Source organism: Rhinolophus hipposideros, assembly GCF_964194185.1.
Source record: "Rhinolophus hipposideros genome assembly, chromosome: 19".
In the NCBI taxonomy this organism is placed as follows: Eukaryota; Metazoa; Chordata; class Mammalia; order Chiroptera; family Rhinolophidae; genus Rhinolophus; species Rhinolophus hipposideros.
The window spans coordinates 30,764,593-30,790,070 of NC_138065.1; the positions used below are offsets into that span (position 1 = coordinate 30,764,593).

Consider the following 25,478-nt stretch of genomic DNA (forward strand, 5'->3'; position numbering starts at 1 on the left):
AACTCGGAGAATTCCCTACGATCCAGCTCTCTGACACAAGTGCCTGGTTCTCCCCGTCATTCCTTCCATCTGGCTGAGCCTGGCTACAGATCCTCACAGTGCAAGGAAAGACTACCTGGCTTCGGGGCTGGCCCTCCCCCTTCGGAGCAGTCCTTTCTTGAAGCAGGAGGGCTTGGAGCAAGCATTGCTCTGCTCCTAAAGCACTTAACCAAAGAGCGACTTCTTTTCCACAGTTAGGTAGACAAACACCACAATGATAAAGATGCCGAGCACAGCCAGCTTCAAGGCCACTGGAAACCTTTCTAGGTTCCCACTCCCAACACTCCCGTTTACTGTGCAGTAGTCTTTGTCTTCGGTATTGCTACCTGTTTTGAATCTGGTGTTTGGTGCTCTTGAGGCAGACCTGTGAAAACATTAGTGGCTCTTAGGGTTGTATACATCTAGGAGCTGAGCACCCCCCGAAAACGTGTGGGCCTTGGGGTGCAAGGAAGCAACACCAGTGGGGCTTTAGGAAGCATCCCTTTATTACTGAAAACCTATGCTAATTTCAACAGGGTATCAGGAGGATGTGAGGTTGAGAAAATCCCACCAAGCATTTTCTTATTACCCACTTGTGCAATGTCTTTGACTGCTGGCACAAGGCCTGACCCAGGGCCTTGCAGAGCCCTTGGTCTCACTGAGGATTTGTAAGAGTGGATGGGGCATCAGTATACAAGCCCTCTCTTTCTTCACAGGTATTAACTCCACCTTTCAGGCTGGAGGAGGGAAGGGCTTTTGAAATCTGCTTACTTTGCATTTAAAAGAGCAAGAGGATACTTTCCGAAGGATCTTCTTTTAGAGAGAGTCTTATGTTTCCATTAGTCTAATCCTTAAAATTGTCTGAGAAAAGCTAATTCTGAAAAAAGTTTATTCAGAAGTTAGGGAACTTTCCAAAAAGCTTTACTTTCTCACTAATAAAATGGCCTGTCTTGAGCATTTATTTCCACTACCTTTTTTTCCCCCTCCATTTTCCAAGACACAAATAGGAATATGTCTCCAAATGACTACAGATCAGGGATCTTGGGTTCTGGTCTCAGTTCACGGTGACTTTTGGCATCCCCCTCAATCTCTCTGGCTTGTTTTTATCTCTACACATAAGTGATAAACTAGAGATTATGTAAATCCCTTTCAGCTTTGAAATTATGAGTTGTTACAAATCTTCTTTCTTAACAGATTCTCTTTCAGACTCAAACCCTTCACAAAAATCAGAATAAGAATTTTTTTTCCAGGAGTTACACAGTCAATAATATCTCTTCAAGTGCTAAATATTACCTTGTCTTCTTAGAACACTTGTAATCCACACAGGAGATATCTTGGGCTTTTGGTTTAGTGCTAGAAGCCTTGGGTCTCTAATGAACAGAAAGAAAATATCAAGAATTAATTTATCAAGAAGATAATATCAAATTATCAAAAAGCGGCCTCATGGTACAGTTTCTAATGTCTTATACAAAGGACCTTATTTTTCATTCTAGAAAAAATCATATAAGCTGAGGACTGATAAAGAGCTTAGTACATCAGGTAGTTTAGTACTTCATGACACAAACTTTATTTGTCTTGATCCAATATTAGCAAAAACTTCCAAGTTCTGTGGAGTAATACTGTACTTCAATGACTCATACATGAACACTAAACACACCAGTGACGCAAGAAGCATTCTGTTCTTAAATATCATTTCCCTATTTTGCTCTTATTTGTACTTTTATTGCTTGGAACTTTTTTTTATGAACATGTGTCATTTTTATATGAAGAATAAAGTTATTTTAAAAAAACAAGTCAGTTGTGAACAACGACCAGAAAATAATTTAGGTAAATAAAAATGTTCAGTATGAGGGACAGAAATAGGGACAATCATGCTTTCATTTTTTCTTTTTCCAAACATTTCTTTCATGTTGTTTTTTCAAAAAAGTGAAAAGGCATAGCTCCCTCTGCCTCTGTTTCCTCTCTGTGAAATAAAGCTGTAAAGATTAAGTGGCTTAATCCATGCAAAATGATTAACACATCTCTTGGCATATAGGAAGCACTTAATAAATGTTAGTAATAATGATTAGCATACTGATAATTATTGTTAATTTTGTGTTGCTGTTTTTCCTTATAAGCCTGGTTTTCCTTGATTGTCTATTCTTATTTAACATTCAGGCCTTATCTTCCTCAAGTGTCTTTAATGTTCAGAAATGTGAAGATGTGGTCACAGGTGACATTGCTAACTACCATGTATTGAGTTCCAGGCCCCGTTAACTCACTGAGGCCTCCTAGATCACCCTACCCTCATCTGGTAGGCACTATCATTGTTTTGTTTTGGATATGATGAGTCTTGAGGAATAGAAAGTTTAAGTAACTAGCCTAAGGTCAGTATTATCAATGGAGCTATGTACTGGAACCACTACACTAGACTCCTCTCTACCCTTCAGTTTCTAAAATAATTTCCATCCTGCAAGAAGTCTTCTTCATTACTCTCATTCACTCAGATCAGTGGTGTGGTCCGTATTTCTTTACCCTAATACACACATTCTGTATTTTATTTATTCATTCAACAAACATTTGTATTGTGCTGTTGAGTGCCAAGCCCTATGCAAACTGTGAAGATTTCTGAGGGTACCATCACACCATCCCTGCCCTAAAGAGCTCACCACTGAGCATGGTTATTTGTAAGTATTCTGCCCTGACTTCCTTCATCCCTAAGCAGACCATCAGTTGGATCTCATAGAGCTGTATTCTATTTCTCTTTAATCAAGCCACAATATCTACGACCCGAGGTCATTGGCTAACTTGGCATCTACTAGATGAGAAAGGGGTTGGGAGATGGGAGAGAAGGGCTCCAAGACCCCTGAACATGAAAGGAGCTGTCTGACACCTACTGAGCTGCCAGAGGCCTCACTATATGAACAAGGAAGTCATATATGAATAAGGAAGGCTATGAACAAGGGGTCAGGAAGTAGAGAGTTCTCCAAAATATGAGAGGAAGATGGGACTCACCTCTGATAGGCAAAGGACTAATCAACACCAGGACAGAACAAGATCCAGAAGGAAAGTCAAAAGGAGATGTTTTGACAGCAGTACTGAGAAGGTTGGGACTCGGGTGTAATGGAGGGTGGGACATGAGACACTTGGGCACTCATGTGAGTCATAGTTACCAGGAAAAAGGACAGCCTTGGTTGGCCTTAGCAACTGTGTTATCAGGACACTCCAATAGAGCACATAACCCTAGTGAGTCTGGAATATCACCTACAGGGCATGCTGTGTCAGCAGGTCCAATGGTCTCAGCCAAAGGTGGGTGGGGAGGGCATGGCCTGCTGTATCTTCATTTACTGCTGGTCATCCCCCATCCCAGGAAAGGCCACCAATGATGAAAGAGCTTTGGCCTCCACCCCTCTCCCTATACTTCCTGCCCCACCTTCTTAAAGAAGATGTTCTCAACAGCAGTTTAGTGATGGTAGGAAGCTGTGCATGACACAAGAGCACCAAGGGAACACCACTCCCAATGTAGACACTGAAGATGTATAAACCACTACAACAATTTCCTGGAAGAGGGATGCAAAGGCCCTTGAGGAAAAAGGACTTCAAAAATTCTCACTAAGAGGGCCGGCTGGGTGGCTCAGGAGGTTGGAGCTCTGTGCTCCTAACGCCATAGGCTGCCAGTTCGATTCCCACATGGGTCAGTGGGCTCTCAACCACAAGGTTGCCGGTTCAACTCCTCAAGTCCTGCAAGGGATGGCGGGCTCCGCCTCCTGCAACTAAGAATGAAAGGACAACAACTTGACTTGGAAAAAATCCTGAAAGTACACACTGTTCCCTAATAAAGTCCTGTTCCCCTTCCCCAATAAAATCTTAAAACAAAAAATCCTCACTAAGAGACAACCCAGATGGCACAGCAATAGGTAAATGACATGTTTACCTTCTCTCACAACCACATCAAAATTACAACCAAGTTGTATCCCCCTACTGCGCAGGACCAGTCTAATTTATGGTTTTCCAGTCTCCTCACAGTGGCTAATGGTTAGGGCAGATAAGGGAAGAATTTGAGAGGTCTCCAGGAGGTGCTCCCCATAGATTGTGTTGCATGTGCAAGAATGCAGAGACCCTATTAACTGTCTCTAACTGCCTGACTTATTTCTCCTGAGAGATGTGATCCCCATAAATCTCTGTGGGAAGTTGAGGAATGGGAGGTTTCTTCTTCTGTATCTGCTTCAAGCTGAGAAGCGGGTAGAGCTGTCCCTACCTAATAGGGATTCACGAAACTCTCGCCCTATCTAATCTTAAATAAAAAGAGGGGTCTCATATCTGCCTTGGTTGGGGTGCACTGGAAGCCTTACTGGGACATAATGTGTATCCAGAAGGCCCCTAGATGAGGACAGACAGACGTTAGTTAATAAATTAAAAACGCTGGCTCCAGGAGTAGGACTTGAAGCCCAATTATCTTAACTTTACCCAGAGGTTAGGTATGGACTGGCCTGGAGGAGTATTAAGACCCATTTGATTTCTGGGATGGTGTTTGTTTATCCAAGAGTTAGGTCTGGAATGGCTTGGGAGAATGTTAGGCTACAATGATTATATCTCACAGGCTTTTAAGTAGTTATTCTGTAGGGGTAAGAGACATTCTGTGATTTAGGCTAGGAGCAATCTTTAGTTTAGGACTCAGAAACTGATTAAAAGAGTGACTAAGACCAGGGGCTAAGGAGCTAAGAAACTAGGGAAAAGGAGACTTAAAATTTCTATAGAGAGGGAGGCTTAAAACTTTTATAGTGAGGGAACTCTCCCATATAATTTTCTTGACCTGGGTGTAGGCAAAGTTTTCTTAGGACACAGAAAGCAATAACCATGAAATAGAAAATTGATAAATTAGATTTGATCAAAACTGAAAAATTTTACTCTTCAAGAAATATCAAGTTAAAAAATTAGCCACAGTGTTTTAGAAACTATTTGCAAAACATACAGCTGGCAGACTTTATATCCAGAATACACAAGACTCCTTCAACTCAGTAATAAAATAGTGGGAAGAGATACATTATATAAGATATACAAATGGCCAATACATTCACACACACAAAACAACACTGAACATTACTTGTTGTTAGGGAAATACAAATTAAAACCACAATGAAATACCACGACATACCCACCAAAACGGTTAAGATGAAAAAGGCTGAAATCACAAATGTTGGTGAGGGTGTGGAGCAACAGAAATTCGCATACCCTGTTGGTAGGAATGTGATGGTACGATCACTTTGGTTGTTTTCTATAAAGCTCAACTATTTTAATCCTATAAATTGATCCAAAAATTCCACCCCTAGGTGCAGTCATGGGCCGCATAATGACATTTTGGTTAACAACAGACTGCATATGACAGTGGTCCCATAAGAAAAAAAAAATTACAACTAATCTACAAAACAACCATTATTGAGAATCACCTAAAATCAAGCTGAACTGAAGCGTTTCAACTAAGGACATGCAGAAGAAGCCACCTCCAGACTGGTAGGAAGGTCAGAGATGCGAAACGGGCTGGTCCCACACCCGTGTGTGACCATTAAAGATCAAGAGAGATATTTTGGCTGTGGGGGTTCCCCACCCCCTAGTGGAGTGAGAGATCCCAGCCCCACCTCAGCCCAGGGTTCCAGGGCCGGGGAGAGAAGTCCTCCTAATTTTTGATTGTGAAAACCAGCGGAGATTATGACTGAGTGAGATTGAGTGCGGCTGCATTCACAGGTGTTCCTCTTAAAGGGACCGTGCGTGTGGACTTACCCATCAGAGGAATCACTCTCTCTGAGTTCCAGCACTGGGGCAGCAGCTGGAGAGATGGCAGGGACATATGGTGGGGAACTGAGTTGTTTGGCTTGGAACGGGGGCTGGAGAGGGGGCTTTCTCCTGGACGTGGGAACTGGTGGAGACTGATGCTTCTTTGTTGAGCCCTCCCCTTTCCCAGCATGCTAACGCAAACAGCCACCATGTCTGAGTCTCTGCTATTTGCTACACCCTGGTGATTTGAAGCTGGCCCCGTCCAACTTTCGGGCACACCCAGGCTGCTTTCAGTGGCTTTTTCATGAAGATCACCTGCTTTGGCTCAAGCTGTAGACTTTTCTAGGGTCTCTCAAAAGTTTGCAGAACCCAGACAAGCAGCATCTGGCTTGAACATGTCCTGTACCTCTATCTGAGCAGCCCTAAGCACGGCACTAGCAGCAGCCAGCCTTGGTCTCTCAAGGTTTCTCCAAGCACAGCACGGGTGGCAGCCATCTGCAGATTTCTTTGTGGCTCTTGCTGGGTGGCCCCGCTGCAGCTGGGGAAGACCTACAGCGGATCTCCTCCAACATGGTCCTGGGGATGATGCCCCCAGTGACCAGCTTCAAAACGAGCTGGAGCATCAGCCAGCTGTCTCCAAGTACCACACACCCATGGGATGGATGGGGCAGACACCAGAGTCCTCTGAGGCAGATCCTGCTCCATAGGCTCAGCCCCTGCACAACGACACTTCCACGGTCGTCAAGGGCGGTCCTCAACCACTGAGCCCAAGGGTCAGTCCCTCCCACTGACGTACAGTTATCAACCAAGGCTCAACTACAAGAGGAGGGCACACACAACTCACACAAGGGACACACCTGGAGCGTGTGGCTCAGGTGACCAGAAAGACTGCGCCACTGAACCCCACAGCACACCTAGTACATAAGGTCACTCTACTAAGACTGAAAGATATAGCCACCCTACCTAATACATAGAAACAGACACAGGAAGGCAGCCAAAATGGGGAGACAAAGAAACATGTCCCAAATAAAAGAAGACAACAAAGCTCCAGAAAAAGAACTAAGCAAAACAGAGATAAGCAATCTATCAGACGCAGAGTTCCAACACTGGTTATACGGAATGCTCAGTGGTCTCAGGGAGAACTTCAACAGAGAGATGAAACCATAAAAAAGAACCAGTCAGAAATAAAGGATAAAACAATGGAAATGCAGAATATATTACAGGGAATCAACAGTAGCTTAGATGAAGCAGAGGACCCAACCAGTGATGTAGAAGATAAAGTAGCAGAAAACATCTAATCAGAACAGCAAAAAGAATCCAAAAACATGAGGAGAGTTGAGGGGGCTTCCAGGACAATATCAAGTGTACCAACATTTGCATTATAGGGGTACAAGAAGGAGAAGAGAAGAGAGAAAGGAATTGAAAACGTATTTGAAGATATAATGACAGAAAACTTCCTTAACCTGGTGAAGGAAATAGACATACAAGCACAGGAAGCACAGAGTCCCAAACAAGATGAACCCAAAGAGGCCAACACCAAGACACATCGTAATTAAAATTCCTGTGGGGACAGAGCCAGGAGTGTAGTTTCCAGGCTCTCGGCCTCACATAGAAAGGTGCTGGCTCAGGTAGTAAATGGCCATCAACTGTGATCGGATGGCCATCAGTTGTGGCTAGTTGGCCGTCAGCTGTAACCAGTGAGCCATTGGCCACTAATATAACTGCCATGGCTACGCTAGCAAAAAAATGGTGGCTAGCAAGAAGATGGTGGCTGAGCTAGCAAGAGAGGATTGCAGTTAGCAAGTGGGGTTGATTGTTTGGCAGAGAAGTGGACGGTGGGTTGAGAATTTGTGTGGCTCCTGCTTCCTGTGTCTCCAGCCCAGCCACCAGGGAGACTATAGTGACTCCTCTATCTATGGCTCTGTGGGTGTTCCTTTTTGGCCTCACCATGTCCTGCATTCTTATATAGGGAGAGTGACCAGAGACCCCGAATGAGACCCCACCTAACATCCTGCATGACACATGGTGCAGCGAGCAGGGTATGGTGCTGGCCAAGCTCTCCAAAGGGCAGTGGAGCAGTTTGTGCATATGAACTCTCAGTCTCAGGAAGACCAGGAGGAGCAGCTTCCGGAGAGCTGGACCCCCTGGAGGGGTGAGAAGACGTAGATGGTTCCCCAACCAGCATAGGCCGGAGAAAGCGAAGGTCGTTGCGGCCCTGTGGGCTGGGAAGTGCTTGCTAAGACCCTCACCCCCAGGTTGGGGAGGACTTGGAGCCCTTGCCCTGTGGAGAGGGCACACATTGTGAGGCTAATGCGCAGCCCTGGCGAATGACTGTGGACTATGGGGAATGGGCTCCATCTCTAATTTAATGGACCGCTTGACTGTTTGCTTGGGAAAGTACCACCATTGTCATGCAAGGCGTCCGAGGGGGTCTCTGCTCCCGCTCCCCACATAAGAACGCAGGATGTGACTAGGCCAAAAAGGAACACCCACGGAGCCATAGATAAGGGAGTCATACCACTATACTCTCACTGGCGGCTGGGTTGGAGACACAAGAGGCAGGAGCCACACTATCCATAACCACTTCTCTCTGCGAACCAACCTCACTTGCCAGCTGCAATCCACCGTGCTTACTGCAATCTACTCTTGCTAGCTCAGCCACCATCTCCTTGCTAGCTCCCCTTTTCTGCTAGCATAGCTACAGCAGTTATATTAGTGGCCAATGGCTCACTGGTTACAGCTGATGGCCAACTAGCCACAGCTGATGGCTATCCAATCACAGTTGATGGCCATTTACTACCTGAGTTAGCACCTTTCTATGTGAGGCCGAGAGCCTGGAAACTGCTCTCTGGGGCTCTGTGCCCACACTGCACCCCTGCAGGGTCTCGCCTCACAATCTACATGATAAGCATCTTCCGCGAGGGGCCCTGTGCGAGGAGCCTGAAGGTGAATGCAATATCCTGGACACAGCCAGGCTCTCTGAGCACAGTCAGGGTTTCTCAGGACACCACCAGTACTTCTGGGCACAGCCAGACTTCCTGGGCTTCTTAGGGTACCACCAGTCTCCCCGGGCACAGCCAGGGCCTCTCAGGGCACCGCCAATCTCTCTGGGCACAGCCAGACTTCCTGGACTCAGCCAGGTTCTCAGGGCACTGCCACTCTCTCTGGGCACAGCCAGACCCCCTGGACAGAGCCAGGACTTCTCAGGGCATTGCCACTCTCTCTGGGCCTCTCAGGGTACCATGCTGGAACAACAGCGACTCACAGTCAAGGTGCTTACATATTATCAATGGCGGCTGGTTGGGACACAAAAGCAAACATCCGCCAGTTCCACTACATAGTGGTATGCTGTGGGGACAAAGCCCCATAAAGCAGTTTCCAGGCTCTCGGCCTCACATAGAAGGGTGCTGGCTCGGGTAGTAAATGCCCATCAACTGTGATCAGATGGCCAGCAGCTGTGGCTAGTTGGCCATCAGCTGTAACCCATAGGCCATTGGCCACTAATATAACGGCTGTGGCTACGCTAGCAGAAAAGAATGGGGGCTAGCAAGAAGATGGTGGCTGGCAAGCGCGGACTGCTGTTAGGCAGATTATGTAGATCCTGCTTCCTGTGTCTCCAGCCTAGCCGCCAGCAAGAATATATTGGTTTGACTCCCCTATCTATGGCTCCGTGGGTGTTCCTTTTTGGCCTTACCGTGTCCTGCGTTCTTGGGCGGGGAGTGGGAGCTGAGACCCTGCACGACAAATGGCGCAGCGAGCAAGGTCCCCTGCGTGACAGTTGGTTGTTTGGCAGAGTAGTGGGCAGCAGGTTGAGGATCGAGTGGCTCTTGCTTCCTGTGTCTCCAACCCAGCAGCCAGCGAGACTACGGTGGTATGACTCCCCTATCTATGGCTCTGTGGGTGTTCCTTTTTGGCCTCACCATGTCCTGTGTTCTTATGTGGGGAGCGGGACAAGAGACCCCCTCATGACTCCCTGCAAGACAATGCCAACGGTTAAATACAAAGAGAGAATCTTAAAAGCAGCAAGAGAAAAGCAGTTAGTTACCCATAAGGGAGCCCCCATAAGACTGTCAGCTGATTTCTCAACAGAAACTTTGCAGGCAAGAAGGGAGTGGCAGGAAATATTCAAAATGATGAAAAACAACAATATACAACGAAGATTACTCTACCCAGAAAGGTTGTCATTTAGAATTGAAGGACAGATAAGGAGCTTCCCAGATAAGAAAAAGCTGAAGAAGGTCATTAACACCAAAATAGTATTACAAGGAATCTTAGAGGGACTTCTTTAAGATGGGAGAGGAATTAAGGATGGGTGAAAGGGGAAGGGATTAAGAAGTACAATTGGGGTGGATGGGTGGCTCAGTTGGTTAGAGCGCGAGCTCTTGGCAAAGGGGCTGCCAGTTTGATTCCCACATGGGCCAGCAAGCTGTGCCCTCCACACCTAGAATGATGTCAATGAGAGCTGCTGCTCCACCCCCGAATGGCCAGGTGGCTCAGTTGGTTGGAGTGCGGGCTCTCAACCACAAGGTTGCCAGTTCGACTCCTCGACTCCCACAAGGGATGGTGGTCTGCACTCCCTGCAACTAATAATGGCGACTCGACCTGGAGCTGAGCTGCGCCCTCCACTGCTACAATTGAAGGGACAACAGCTTGACTTGGGAGGAGTCCTGGAGGTGCACACTGTTCCCCAGTGAAATCCTGTTCCCCTTCCCCAATAAAATCTTTTTTTTAAAAAAAAGTACAAATTGGTTATTACATAGTAGTCATGGGGATGTAGGGTATAGCATAAGGAATATAGTCAATATTGTTGTAATAACTAGGTATGGTTCCACATAGGTACTAGATCTATCAGGGTGATGATAGATGGAATGGGGTTGGGGCAGGGTGAAAAAGGTGAAGGCATTAAGAAATATAAATTGGTAATTAATACAGTATGCGGTATATAATCAACACTGTTGTAAAGATCATGTAAGGTGCCAGATGGGCAATGGACTTATCAGGGGAATCACGTCATAGACTGTGTAGAGGCCTGACCAATGCGCTATACACCTGAAGCTGAAGTAGAATAATATTGAATGTCAACTATAACTAAATATATACGTATATATAGCATGGGGTGTGGAGTACAACATAGGGAAGATAGTCAGTGGTATTGTAACAGCTGTATGTCCAAGGGGTAGTAGCTTGAGGCGTGTGTTATCACTTTATGAGGAGTTTAAATGGCTAACTAGTGCGTTGCTTTGTGCACCTGAAACTAATTTTTAAAAAAATTTAAAACAACTTCTCACCAAGGTGTCACATGGGCTAGTGGTGGTCTGCTCACTAAGAGATACTTAAAACTGTTTCCAAAAATGTTAGAAAAAAAATTTATAAGCACATTCTTTTTAAAAAATCTTTTTAATTACAGAAAGTTTTAAACATATACAAAAGCAGACAATGGTATAATGAACCTCCATGTACCAGTTACATGCAACTTCTTTTCAATTCTCTTAAATTTAAAAATAGAAATGTTAAATAAAGCATTTGGGGTAGAAGTCTGTTGTGAAATCAAATTATAGGATTTCGTGGCTTTTAGGCAATCAAATACTCTCTCCCCTCTCTTTTCTCCTGCCATAGGAGGGGTAGGTCTCTGATTTCCTTTTCTTTTCTAATATATTTCCTTTACTATCATTCAGATGTAGAGTTCTACAGTATGTAAAATGTGAACGGTTTGATTTTCAAGAAAAGGAGTAATTATGGCCTATCAACTTGACTGTGCCATCATCAATAAATATAATAATTATAAAAACTATATAACAGGGAAAAAGGATATTGATTAATATTAAACACAGGAAGCAGCATAGAATTGCACGTACACAGTGGCAGCAGCTGTCGGTGAAAACATACTGTATATGCACATTAACAAAAACTAGAGGGAAATCAAAGACTAAAATTAGTTTTTGTGTCAGGTGGCATGTTTGTAGTTGATTTATTTTTCATCTTTAGAACATTCCTTTAATGTGGTTATGGTTTTCACTATAAACACCATATACAATGGAATGTAAAAATATTGGTGTTCATTAAAACCCATGGATTAGTGATGGTAAGTGGCACCATGGAGAAATATAGTATCTTTGCTCCTTTCTCTCTATTCCCGAGCTAGAATTTGCAAAGACGACTGTTTGGACAAAGCATTCACAACTGAAAGTGGGCAATGTGTGGTCTCCTCTACTTCATCCACTTCACTGCACCCCTAGCATTGAAGTCAGAAAATTACACTCAGCTAAATGTTACTAATCACAGCCATATTTAAAAATGTAATAATTCCGAGAGATGGCAATATAATGAGTGTCTCATTACAATACTAGCCAACATGTATAAGAGGTTGGACAATTAAGTTCGCAAACTCATCCTAGAAAAAGTGCTACATACCTCATCGCTGAATATCACTATGGTCACCTTTGAAGTTCTCCCGTTGGGAAGCTATGCATCGACGCCTGTGCCTAGTCCACCCTTCAAAGCAATTTTGGAACTCTTTTTCTGGAATGGCCACCAGAGCTATCATCATATTACCCTTGATGTCCTGAATGTCATCAAAATGTCTTCCTTTCAATATTTCCTTTATCTTCGGGTAAAGAAAGAAGTCATTGGGGGCCAGATGAGGTGAGTAGGGAGGGTGTTCCAATACAGTTATTTGTTTACTGGCTAAAACTCCCTCACAGACAGTGCCGTGTGAGCATTGTCGTGATGCAAGAGCCATGAATTGTTGGCGAAAAGTTCAGGTCGTTTTCGTCTTTTTCACACAGCCTATTCAGCACTTTCAAATAGTAAACTTAGTTAACTGGCCAGTTAGTACAAATTCGTAATGAATAATCCCTCTGATATCAAAATAGTTTAGCAACATCATTGAACAAGTTCGCGAACTTAATTGTCATACCTCGTAGAGCATTTCCTGTGTACCAGATACCCTTCTCTAAGCATTTGACATAAATAAAATCATTTGATCCTCAATACCACCCTATCAGGAAAGTGCTTTTATTGTACCTATTTTATGGATGAGAAAACTGAGGCATGGCAAGTTTAAGGAGCTTGCCCACTTTCATACAGCTGTTGAGATGGTGGAGCCAGGAGTCCCTGGCAGTGAAGCCTCTGAGTTCCTGATTATAATCACCAAGCTGTACTGCAGAATGATAGTACTGCTTTACTAGAAATGCATTAGAGTACCACATTGTGAATGTCTATTGTCTTGGGCATTCAACATGCTTCATTTCATTTAATCTTTGTATTAATACCATGTTTCCCGAAAATAAGACCATGTCTTATATTAAGTTTTGCTCCAAAAGACGCATTAGGGTTTATGTTCGGGGGATGTAATCCTGAAAAATCATGCTAGGGCTTATTTTCCGGTTAGGTCTTATTTTCAAGGAAACATGGTTAGCCATTATAGTCACTATTTTATAGATGAGGAAACAGAGGTTTACAGAGCTAAAGTATTTGCCCCAGGTCACACAATTAATAAAAGGCAGAGCTATAATTTAAGCCCAAATATTCTGGCTTCAGTGAATATGGTTTTTGTTCTGTAATATTTCTATTGAGGGAATTCATTGAAAATATATAAAAAATATTTCATTCATTAATAAATTATCAAATCATTAGTTAATTTCCTGTGGAAGTAACAATTGTAACAATTGTAGCCATCAGATGTCTTCTTGATTATTTCAGATGAATTGACTCTTAAAGATTTTTTTCCAGGTAGACTATTTTGTGCTATTTCTTATTGCTTACCTATGAATCACATTGAATCTAAGAGTGAATTGTATAGGAGATATTGTGTCATACTGTATTATGGTTAACTACACTCTGGAGTAATATTCAGAGTGAGAAAGAACAATAATCATTTTGTATTCTAATTAAACCATTACTCATCAAAAATGTATTTTGTTTTTGAAAAATGATCTACTTTGACTAAACGATTAATATTTGTCCATAGAGAAATACAAGTTTGTTAGCATTTAGACAAGATGTGTATTTCACAATGTAGATCCAAACCTAGCCCAAAATGTCATAAACTAACACATCCAATTATGGGCAATTAAAGGAGGGGTGCTGAGTGCTGAGATCTCCACCCCTTCTTTCTCTTATTCTTCCAGGACTTCTTACTGTGGGACTTTGGGGAGTCAGGAGGCAGACACTCCTAGGGGTGGGGATGAAATTCTCTCCTAACTGAAATGTGTTACATTTTCCAATCACTCCATTAATGCAATTTTTTTTCAAAAAAGCATGTATACATATCTCCAGACATTTTTACAAATGACTTGGCAAATTGGCAGTTGTGACCTGCTTACAGGCAGAACAAACTCTTGATTTAGAGCCCTTTAGTATTGAGTTGATTGACTAAATTCCTTTATTGACTAAAATGATCAAGTTAATAAAAGATCTTGTAATAATTTCAGACTCTTACCTTATTGGTTTTACCTCAATCTCAATTTAATTAAGCTCTCATTTAAAACATTGTGTTCTTTTAACCTAAATAATGATTTTAAATTAATTAAAAGCCTTTTAAAATAATCTGCACCACATTAACAAAAGAAAGGTTAACACTTATGATCACCTCCACTCCCACTTTAAAAAAATCTGGCAAATCATGAATAGAGTGGGAAATGCCTTAACTTGATAAAAGTCGTCTTCCAACACCTACACCAAAAATCATACTCAAAGGTAAAATGTTAAAAGCATTTTCTCTAAAATCAGAACCAAAGAAAGCATTCCTACTATTATCAGTCTTATTTAACATTATAATAAAGAGGTCTTAGCCAGCATAGCTAAACAAAAAAATTTAAAGGTACATAAATTAGACTAAAAAGAATCTGCAGAAAAATTATTATAATTGCAAAGAGTTCATTATTATAAGACAAGTTATTGACAAAAGTCAACTGCATTTCTACATACCAGCAACAAACCATTTAAAACATAATTTAAAAAACATAATATTCCTGACAAAATTTGGCAACAAAAATCAAAAGCCCACCTAGTAATAAAGCTAACAAAAGATGACTATGGCCTTTAGTGAGAAAATTATAAAATCTTGCTGAAGGACACTAAAGAAAGCTTCAATAAATGTAAAGATCTAACATGTTCATGAACAGGAAGACTCACAGAGTAAAGATTCAGCTCTTTCCAAATTAATTTATAAAGTCAACAAAATTTCAATCTAAATTCCAATCTGAATTTTTCATAGAACTTGATAAGATTATTTTTAAATTTAGATGGAAGATTTATATACCACATATCAGTGAAATCATATGGTTCTCTGCTTTTTCTGTCTGACTTATTTCGCTTAGCATTATACTCTCAAGATCCAAAAACAAGACAAACAAATGAGAAACAAAAACTCATAGACACAGACAATAGTTTAGTGATTACCAGAGGGTAAGGGGGGTGGGGGGTGGGAGATGAGGGTAAGGGGGATCAAATATATGGTGATGGAAGGAGAACTGACTCTGGGTGGTGAACACACAATAGGATTTATAGATGATGTAATACAGAATTGTACACCTGAAATTATGTAATTTCATTAACAATTGTCACCCCAATAAAAGAGTTTTTTGATTGTTAAAAAAAAATTTAGATGGAAGAACAAAGGGACAAGTAAAAAAAAAAAGACACTTTTAAAACAACGAGGTGGGGGTGGGGAGGTTGCTATGATAATGAAAACATTCTGCTATGAGCACAAGCTACATAAATTGACCAGAGTAGAGACCTCATTGTATTAATCATGCTTTTTACTTTCTGTATTTTATGGTGCTTTGACACATCTTGGGGCCTTGCTGATCCTGGAGAGACTTCCTCTTCCACAGCCAACTAATTCCTAAACGGTGTCAGATGGGCACTAAGTGTCTTATTAGGGAGACCACTTCAAGGACAGTGTAGATGCCTGACCCTTGCTCTGTACACCTGAGGCTGAAGCTGAATAACAATGAAGGTCAACTATAATTTAATATATATATACATATATATGTACATATATATATGTATGTATATATTTATATATGGTCACAGGATGTGGAGTACAGCATAGGGAATAGAGTCAGTAGAATTGTACTGACTCTATATACGAGTCAGTATATACGATGTCAGCTATATACGACAGTATATATGACGACAGCTATATACGACGTCAGAGGGGTAGTAGATTGGGGGAGGGGGTTATTACTTTGTGAGGGGTGTAAATGTCTAACTAGTACATTGTTTTATACACCTGAAACTAATAAAAAAAGAAAGGAAAGAAGGAAGGAAGGAAGGAAGGAAGGAAGGAAGGAAGGAAGGAAGGAAGGAAGGAAGGAAGGAAGGAAAGAAGGAAGAAAAAGACTTTCCTGTGATAAAGCTTTTCATACACAAGCCAACCAGTTCAAAACCTATACTTCCTACCTTCTCCTTTATCTAACTCTCACACACCAAGCCAGTATTTCCTCTGCCCTCTATTAACCTAGGACCAGATACTGGACAACTACGTAGGATCCACCTCTATAGCCCAGAACCTGCTGAAATTAGTCAAACCAGCCAATCCTAAAATGCTAACTTTGCCTCACCCATTCCTTCCTGCAAAAGCCACAATAAAGCCTTGTGCCCATGCCTTCCCCTCCCTCGGGCCTCCTGACTAACCCTGATACTTCTCCATATGGCTCTGCATCGCACAATGCGCCCAATCTTTTTGGGAAGTGTAGGTAATAAACTCCTTTCAAAGGCAGTTGTCTCTGTGTCTCTCACCTTACCAATCCCGATTAAAACAAATCCTGAGTATATTTTAAAACTCCCATGTATGTATGGAAACTTGAAATATGATAAGAGCTAATGATGTAGATAGAAGAAAGGACAGACTGTTAAAAAATGGTATTGGGAACAAGATGAGGTAAATGTACTCCAAATTTCTTCTGCTGAATATAACCAAAAACCCTGGACACTATATATAAAGCGAACAGACTCTGAAAAAGTAGAGAAAAGCAGATGGGCTAGGGAACTCAGGCCATTGTAATGACATGTGATGAATACCCTGGGTTTTCTCTTTACATCACGTATCTTAGACTACATGGTAGAGAAGCTGGCAACCTGGAAACACCAATGGGTGTGAATAAAAATAAATAAATAAACCTCCATAAAGCCAAAGGACCAAAAAAGGGGAGGAAGCAGCCTAACAAGACAGAAAACTCTGGGCGTGGCTGAATAGCTCAGTTGGTTACAGCGCGAGCTCTTAACAATAAGGATGCCAGTTCAATTCCCGCATGGGATGGTGGGCTGTGCCCCCTGCAACTAAAGATTGAAAATGACAACTGGACTTGGAGCTGAGCTGCGCCCTCCACAACTCGACTGGAGGACAACAACTTGGAGCTGATGGGCTGTGGAGAAACACACTGTTCCCCAATATTACCCAATAAAAAAATTTAAAAAAAACACAAAAAACCCAGAAAACTTTCGACAGGAACTACCCTATTCCAGCCAAACAGCCCACTTCCACCCTCACCAGCCAAGGCACATGGGAAGCATGGACTTCACCCTTGTGTGTTGGACCCTCGCCTTCTTCACTTTGCTGGTGACAGTGGAGGCCACGTGGAAGCCCCCCGTCACCTGCAGCCCCAGCAGCCCAGCAATAGTGAGGAACCGACAAACACACAACAGGGTGTCAGTAGAGGGCCAGTGGGGAACCTGGGCTTCTGCTCCACCCGCCCAACGGCCAAGAGCTGGTGCCTCTCTTCTGCTGCCAGCATAGAGTCTGAGAAGGGCGCTAAAATAGAGCATTTTAATAAGATCCATAGTCTTCCATAAGCTGAGTGAGAAAAGATCGTAACAGATGTCAACACCAAGATAACACAATATTGGAATTATCCCACCAGGATTTTAGAGTAGCTATCATAAAATGTTTCAAGGAACAACATGAACACATTTGAAACAAGTGAAAAATATCAACTCTTTGCAGATAAGTAGAATACTAGGTATGACAATTAAGTTCGCAGACTTGCCACCGTGCACTTACGTTGGCAGCACTGTACAAACAGCTCGGTAAGGTTTTGTAACCTTGGTATAACCATGTCTCACAGCTGTGTTCATGTCGACATGTGGTGGTGTTTTGCTGAATAGTGTTTATTATTGTTGTAGTGTGTTTTTGCATACTGTTGTGAGAATGTCTGAGCTTGAATTAGAGCAATGGACAAACATTCAATTTCTTGTTAAACTTGGCAAGAGTGGAACAGAAATCAGGGACATGTTAGTCCAAGTTTATGGAGATAATGCCATGAAGAAAACGACAGTTTACAAACGGGTTAAACATTTTTTGGAGGGGTGAGAATGCGTCATTGATGAAGAGAGATCAGGGCGGCCAGTAACAAGCAGAACTGATGAAAACATTGCAAAAATTCATCAAATTGTGTGTCAAGATCATCAGCTGACCATGAGAAGCATAGCAGACCAAGTAAACATTGATAGAGAGACAGGAAAATCTTAACTGAAAATCGTGGCATGTGAAAGGTGTGTGCAAAAGTGGTCGCGAAGGAGCTCACTGATGAACAAAAGCAAAGGAGAGTCGAAGTTTGCCAGGACCTTTTGGGGAGGCAAGACAATGTTTTGGGCCATGTTATCACTGGGTGTACCAGTCATGGGTGTACCAATATGACTCTGAAACGAAGCATCAAAGTGCACAATAGAAGTCAGCCAATTCTCCATGACAAAAAAGTTCTGTCGGTCCAAATCAAGAGTCAAAATGATGTTGCTAACATTTTTTTGATATCAGCAGGATTATTCATTATGAATTTGTACCAACTGGACAAACAGTTAACTAAATTTACTATTTGGAAGTGCTGAAAGGCTTTGTGAAAAAGTTAGATAAAAACGACCTGTACTTTTCACCAACAATTCATGGCTCTTGCATCATGACAATGCACCAGCTCACACGGCACTGTCTGTGAGGGAGTTTTTAGCCAGTAAACAAATAACTGCAGTGAAACACCCTCCTTACTCACCTGACCTGGCTCCCAATGACTTCTTTCTTTACTTAAAGATAAAGAAAATAGTGAAAGGAAGACATTTTGATGACATTCAGGACATCAAGGATAATGCAATGACAGCTCTGATGGCAATTCCAAGAAAAAAGTTCCAAAATTGCTTTTAAGGGTGGACTAGGTGCTGGCGTCAGTGCATAGCTTTCCAAGGGGAGTACTTCAAAGGAGACTGTGGTGATATTCAGCAATAAGGTATGTAGCACTTTATCTAGGTTGAGTTCGCGAATGTAATTGTCAGATATCATATATAAAGAAGAACCAAGTGTACATTTTAGAATAAAAAAATATTCAATAACTGAAGTAAAAAGAAACTCACAAGATGGGCTTGACAACAGAATGGAGAAAACAGAGGAAAGCATCAATGAACTTGAAGATAGAACTGTTCAAAGCACTTAAAATGAACAGCAGAGAGAAAAATAGACCAAAAAACTCCCAAAACAAAAACCCAGAGTCTCAGGGCCTTATGGGATTATAATAGAAGATCTAATATTTTTGTCATCATAATCCTTGAAGAAGAGGAGAATGAGAATGAGGTGGAGATGAAAAAAGGTATTTGAAGAAATAATGGCTGAAAATGTCTCAAATTTGCAAAAGACATAAATCTACAGATTCAAAGCAAGGGGGAATATTTTGAGGGGGATTAATGTCAATGTGTCTTTTATTGTAATAACTTTTTTTAATTTGGGAACAGTGTGTTTTCCCAGGATGTCAAGTTGTTTTTCAATCTAGTGGGGAGCGCAGCTCAGCTCCAAGTCAAGTCATTTTTTCAATCGAGTTGTGGAGGGCACAGCTCACTGGCCTATGTGGGACTCGAACAGGAGTCTCTTGTGTTATGAGCACCTCACTCCAACCACTGAGCCAACTGGCTGCCCACCAGTGGCCCAGCTCCAAGCTCAAACCGTTGCTTCTCATTGGTCTATGTTGGACTCAAACCGGCAACCTTGATGTTATGAGCACCGTGTTCTAACCACTGAGCAAACCAGTCGCCCATAAATTTTAAAAATTTAAACATTCACTGTATTGTTTGATCACATCTCGTATATCCAAAAGAATTGAAAACAGATACTCAAATATGTACACATGAAAGTTTATAGTAGCATTATTTCCGATAGCTAAGAGGTAGAAATAATCCAAATATCTGTAGTAAATGAATGAATAAACACATTGTGGTATATCCATACCATAGAATATTATTCAGTTATAAAAAAAGATGATGTTCTGATACAGATACTTGCTACAATGTGGATGAACCTTGAAAACCTATGTTAAGTGAAAAAAGTCAGTCACAAAACATCACATATCAAATGACTCCATTTATATGAAATATACAGAAGGTAAAATCCATTGAAACAGAAAGCAGATTAGTAGATGCCAGGAGGAGGTTATGGAATAACTGTTTAATGGGTACTGAGTTTTATTTTGGGGTGATAAAATGTTTTGAAACTAGATAAAGGTGGCATTATGAATGTCATATATGCCATTGAGTCATGCAATTTAAAATGGTATAGTACATTTTATGTTCTGTGAATTTAATATAATAAAACATTTCTGGTTCTCATCATTATGGTGGGAATATCCCTATGTCTTTAGTCTAAAGAAATATATACTGAAGTTTTTGTGAGAAAGTAAAAGATATTTACATGATGTCTGCAATTTAGTTCAAGAAAAAGTAATAAATAGATAAAATTATAAAACAAATGTGGTAAAATGTTAACAATTGGTAAATCTGGGTGAAGGCCATACAGGAATTCTTTGTTGGAAACTTTCTGTAAGTTTGAAAATATTTTTTGATGACATTTTTAAAAAGAAACCAAGAGGGGCCGGCCCAGTAGCTGAGGCGGTTGGAGTTCAGTGCTCCTAACACCGAAGGCTGCCAGTTCGATTCCCACATGGGCCAGTGCCAGATGGCTCAGTTGGTTGGAGCGCGGGGCTCTCAGCCACAAGGTTGTCCGTTCGACTTCCGGAAGGGATGATGGTCTGTGCCCCCTGCAACTAACAACGGCAACCGGACTTGGAGCTGAACTGCACCCTCCACAACTAGGATTGATAGGACAACAACTTGACTTGGAAAATGTCCTGGAAGTACACACTGTTCCCCAATAAAAAGTCTTGTTTACCTTCCTCCAAAATAAAAAAAAAAAATTAAAAACTCAAATGTTTTAAAAAAAACAAAAGGCACCAAGAAAAGTATGAAAAGACAAGCCCACTGGTAGAAGATGTTAGCAATGAGGAGACTCTACATGTGGGGGTGGGGGTGGGGGCAGGGGGTATTTGGGAATCTCTGTACCTTCCTCTCAATTTTGCTGTGAATTTAAAACTGCTGCAAAAAAAAAAAAAATACAAGGCCAAACTATTAATACTAGAAGATATGTGCTACACTTATGGCTGACAAAGGATTAGTATCCAAAATAGATAAAGAGCTCCTATAAATTAACAGGAAAAGGAAAAACAACCTAATAGAAAAATGGGCAAAAGACATGAACAGGCATTTCACAGATGAGAAAACGTAAATGACCAACAAACTTGAGAAGATGTTCAGCCTTATTAGTAATAAGAGAAATACAAACTACAATTGTAATGAAATACAATTTTACACCCTTTACATTGACAAAAATTGAATCTGGTAATATTAAATTTTGAAGATTTCGAACAATGCAGCTCTCAATATATTAATATATTGCTGGTAGGAATGTAAAATGGTGCAGCCATTTTTAGAGCAATTTAGCATGACCTATTAAGCTGAAGAGGTATATATCCTTCAAGTCAACAGTTCCACTCCTAGGTACATTTAATTAGAAAAACGCTCTTGCACTGTACACAATGGATCATGTGCTACAATGTTTGTAGCAACATTGCTTATATTGGGAAAACTTGAAAACAATCCAAATGTCTCATAAAGAATGGATAAATGTATTTTTACAATAATTATATAGCAATCAAAATGAATGAATGAGAGCTACAAATATTGGATGAAGCTCATAACATAATGGTGGATGATAAAGGGAAATTATAGAAGAATACTTACACTATGATATCATTTAAATAAAATCCAAAATCATGAGAAATTGAACTAAAGTTTGTGGATACTGTAAAGAAATGGAAAGAATGGTAAGTAGAAAATTCAGGATAGTGGTTATCTTGGGGAAATGAACGAAGGGGAATATGATCAAGGGGGAATACATTGGGGTCTTCTACTGAATTAGCAATAATTTAATTTTTAATCTCTAGGCTGAGAATCTAACTGCTCATTACATAATTCTTTATACCTTTATAGATGCATATGTTATAATGAAATGTCAAAAAAAGTTTTCAGGTTTGAATTTTCTTCTGTCTAATTGGGTAAATTCCAGGTTAATCGTGTTATATGTTATATGTGTAATTCACATAACTACACCCATTTTAACTGTGCTGATTTCTGTACCATGGCTTTAATGTGGAGATGGAAGGGTCACCAAAAAATGCCTCATATGGACTCCCATGGCAGAGCAATCACCAGAAAGAAAGCCTTTACTTCCATAGGTGAAGAGATGTCCTGGAGTCCTTCTGGGACACCATGAAAAGAGACACTGGAGGGAGCTATTTCACTACTCAGGTGCCTGGTTGTTTTTCCTCTTCCTTTGGCAGCTTGATATAATGGAAAGGGCTATAGAATGGAAATTAGAAGACTGAAATTCCATTTCCAAAGTTTCTTCTAACTCTGTGTGGTCTTAGGCAAGTCATATCCCCTCTCTGGTTTCTGCATGTGTAAGATGAACACATAGCCTCTCCAAGAAGCCTTTTAGATAGGAAATTTTATGCTCAATAATTATAATAAATGATGCCTGGCCTCATGCATTGTGATGAATAGTGCCTGGTACTCAGGAAGCCCTAACAAGTCCCAAGAGATCAAAATAACTCAGGAGTGCTCATAGGGGAGATACAACAGGAAACTCCTCTCCCTAAAATGGATATATATATATATATATATATATATATATACCCATAATGCAAATTATAAAATAACTAAAGTCAGTTTCGTTATATCCTTAGATGCAGGGAAAGGAAAGCTGAGTTTTCTAAACAAATTCATATTTTTCCTATGGAAAGAGACTGCTCATAATTAAGTTTTATGAAAATAAATAAGTTTACCTTTATTATCATCTTAGAATCATTGTAATAAAAGTTTGATTTCACTATCTCTTCCTGCTGCTCTTGTATTTCAAAAACTGGGTTCTATTACACAGAAAGAATCAGCATATAATCAATAAGATAAAGACACATTGATCATTAAGCATATTTAAGCATATCTACCAGACGGTCAGTATTTTTACAGGAAAAATGTTAAATTACATTCCTTGTAAAGATGGCATTTAGCTCCCATTAGCACACGTCAAAGGTAAGAACTAAGGGCTTATTAAGTAATTATTGAATATGTAATTTACTCTTCACTTTGCCCCAATTGGAATATACAACTACTATTGGGAATAAGGTACTTTTCAATTAATTAATTATAGAGATGTTTAACGTTAGGTAGCCTAAAACCTTTACATGCAACTCAAACCACACACTTAATGGTAGTCCTTTAATATGTATTCCTTTGGTTCATTGGGCCTTCTGATTGCAGCATTTGGGTTAGGCTCCACACATGCTAATTATAGGCCTACAAGGTATCTTATCAGCAACAATAGCAACTGAGACACAAGGAGTAAAAATCCTATTTAAGTTTTGGCACAAAGACATTGAAACAGACCTCAGAATTAGAAGGAGAAAAAAAAACCAACATGAAACTTTCTTTCCCTTCTTTTTCCCTCCCTGGGATATCAGTGTGTCCTGCACAGAAAATGGGGCAGAGGGAACATGAATGCAGAGTGTCAGCATGCGTGGAGGCCAAAGAAATGCGGGGCCATATATATTGGGGTTCCTGATAGTTGAAGGCAGAGGTAGGGAAGGGGACAGCATGGAAGCATTAGTGTGTCCTGTGTCCAGGGAAGAGAGACAATGATGGGAGGGCCACATGGAGGCATTGACCTATTCAGTGGTAAAGTAGGAGGTGATGATGGTTATGCAGAGAAGGAGGTGGCTATTATGATTGTGAGACGGGTTACTCTGAGGAAATTAGAAAGCTAAGCAAAAGGTAAACATATTGAGGAAAATGGAAGCCAGGTTTCTCAATGTCACAGGAATGACTTATCAACATAGAAAGTGGAAAGGTTAGGAAAAACACTAAAATATTGGATTGTATTTGGAGATCAGTGAACTCATGATTTTTAAATGTATGTGGAGACAGATATAAATAGTTATAAATGCATATGTGCATGTGTACTTATATGTACACATTTGTTTTCCAGTTCTATCCACTGGGAGGTCCAGAAACAATGACTCCCCAGTAGAAATGAGCTCACTGAAGGCCTAGATCTTGGCTTCTAAGCACAATTCTGGTAAAAGGAACAAAGGCTCCTGGGGCAAGAAAAGTACAAGATAGGTCTGAAATATGTTTTTGTGCCAGAAACTAAGGAAATGCTCAAGGAATAATGAGGACATGTCAAAAAGACAGTCTCCATCTTGAAGGGGTTCCCACTGGCCAAAACTGGAACAATCTGAGCATTAAAATAAATAATGATATGAATGAATACAGCCCATCGAATTAAAAAGAATCAATGAGTCCATACTAATACTAATATGAATGAATGAATAAAACAAAGAATAAACAAATAAATAAGTGAGGAAGGAGGGAAGTTCTTCCTTACAGTAAAATACAGACTAATAAATGCAGAGGAAATAACAGAAATAGAAAGTCTTGATAGGCCGTCATTACAATGGAAGTTATCAGGTAGTCATCTATGGGAGCTATGGCTAATGAACGAGGTTTGAATAGAAGACTATGCTGATGTCATTTCAGTATTCCCCACAAAATACTGTTCAATTACAAATGGGAAAATGACGGTTTTATGGAGAAATTTTACAGACACCAACTTTTCCAGGTGAATAAGGTTAACATCACCAGCAGTGGTACAGGATGACATTGTTCCCCAGTGTGATGCACTGAGAAGAGCACAGCTACATTTCTGAGGAATTCCTGCCCATAAGGCATGGCCTGTATGAATACATAAAGGTATGTCTAAGTGACAAAAGAGATGATACAGAATAGGGAGTCAGAAAAAGAAAGGTTATTGACATCATTATAGGACAAAGTCTCCTTTCAGTTCACTGAGTAACTCCCCTCCCTCCATATGCCTGGCATTGAATTAAATGCAGAGGGTTCAAGACATAGGTTTGCCATCAACATTTTACAAAACAGAGCAAAAGCTCTTGGGCAGAGGGTGGGAATAGGGACTGATGGAAAAGGCAGATTCCAAGGCCCAAGCCCAAATAACACAGTTTGAGAAATTCCTAGGAGAATGTGTTCTCCAGGCTGGGAGAACAGAATGAACAGAGATTCTGGCAGGAAAGAGCATTTCGTGTTTGAGGGAGAATAAGGAATCACCCAGATGGGGCCAGGGACGCTCAGGAGCACAACTCCAGGGCCAGTAGCCCTCTGAGTGTTGGATGCAGCAGCCCTCCACAGACTGGTGTGCATGTACAAACATCCCAAACCCAGGGTGACCATATGTCCTGGTTTGCTGGGATAGTCCAGCTTTACTCCTGTTATTCCAGCATTCCTTCTGGTTAGTGTTCCCTTTCATTCTCGAAAGCATCCTGTTT

General features: G+C 41.1%; 1 protein-coding gene across 1 annotated transcript in view; it reads right to left on the reverse strand.

Moving 5' to 3' along the window:
- Window positions 1-204: 204 nt before the first annotated feature.
- Window positions 205-25,478, reverse strand: part of LEMD1 (LEM domain containing 1) — a gene marked incomplete at both ends in the record, with an annotated part of 32,117 nt that continues 6,843 nt past the window's right edge. Inside the window, 2 exons of the mRNA XM_081026188.1 lie at window positions 205-391; window positions 1,312-1,388. Of these exons, the coding sequence (XP_080882314.1) occupies window positions 205-391; window positions 1,312-1,388 (264 nt within the window). The remainder of the gene's footprint in view (window positions 392-1,311; window positions 1,389-25,478) is intronic.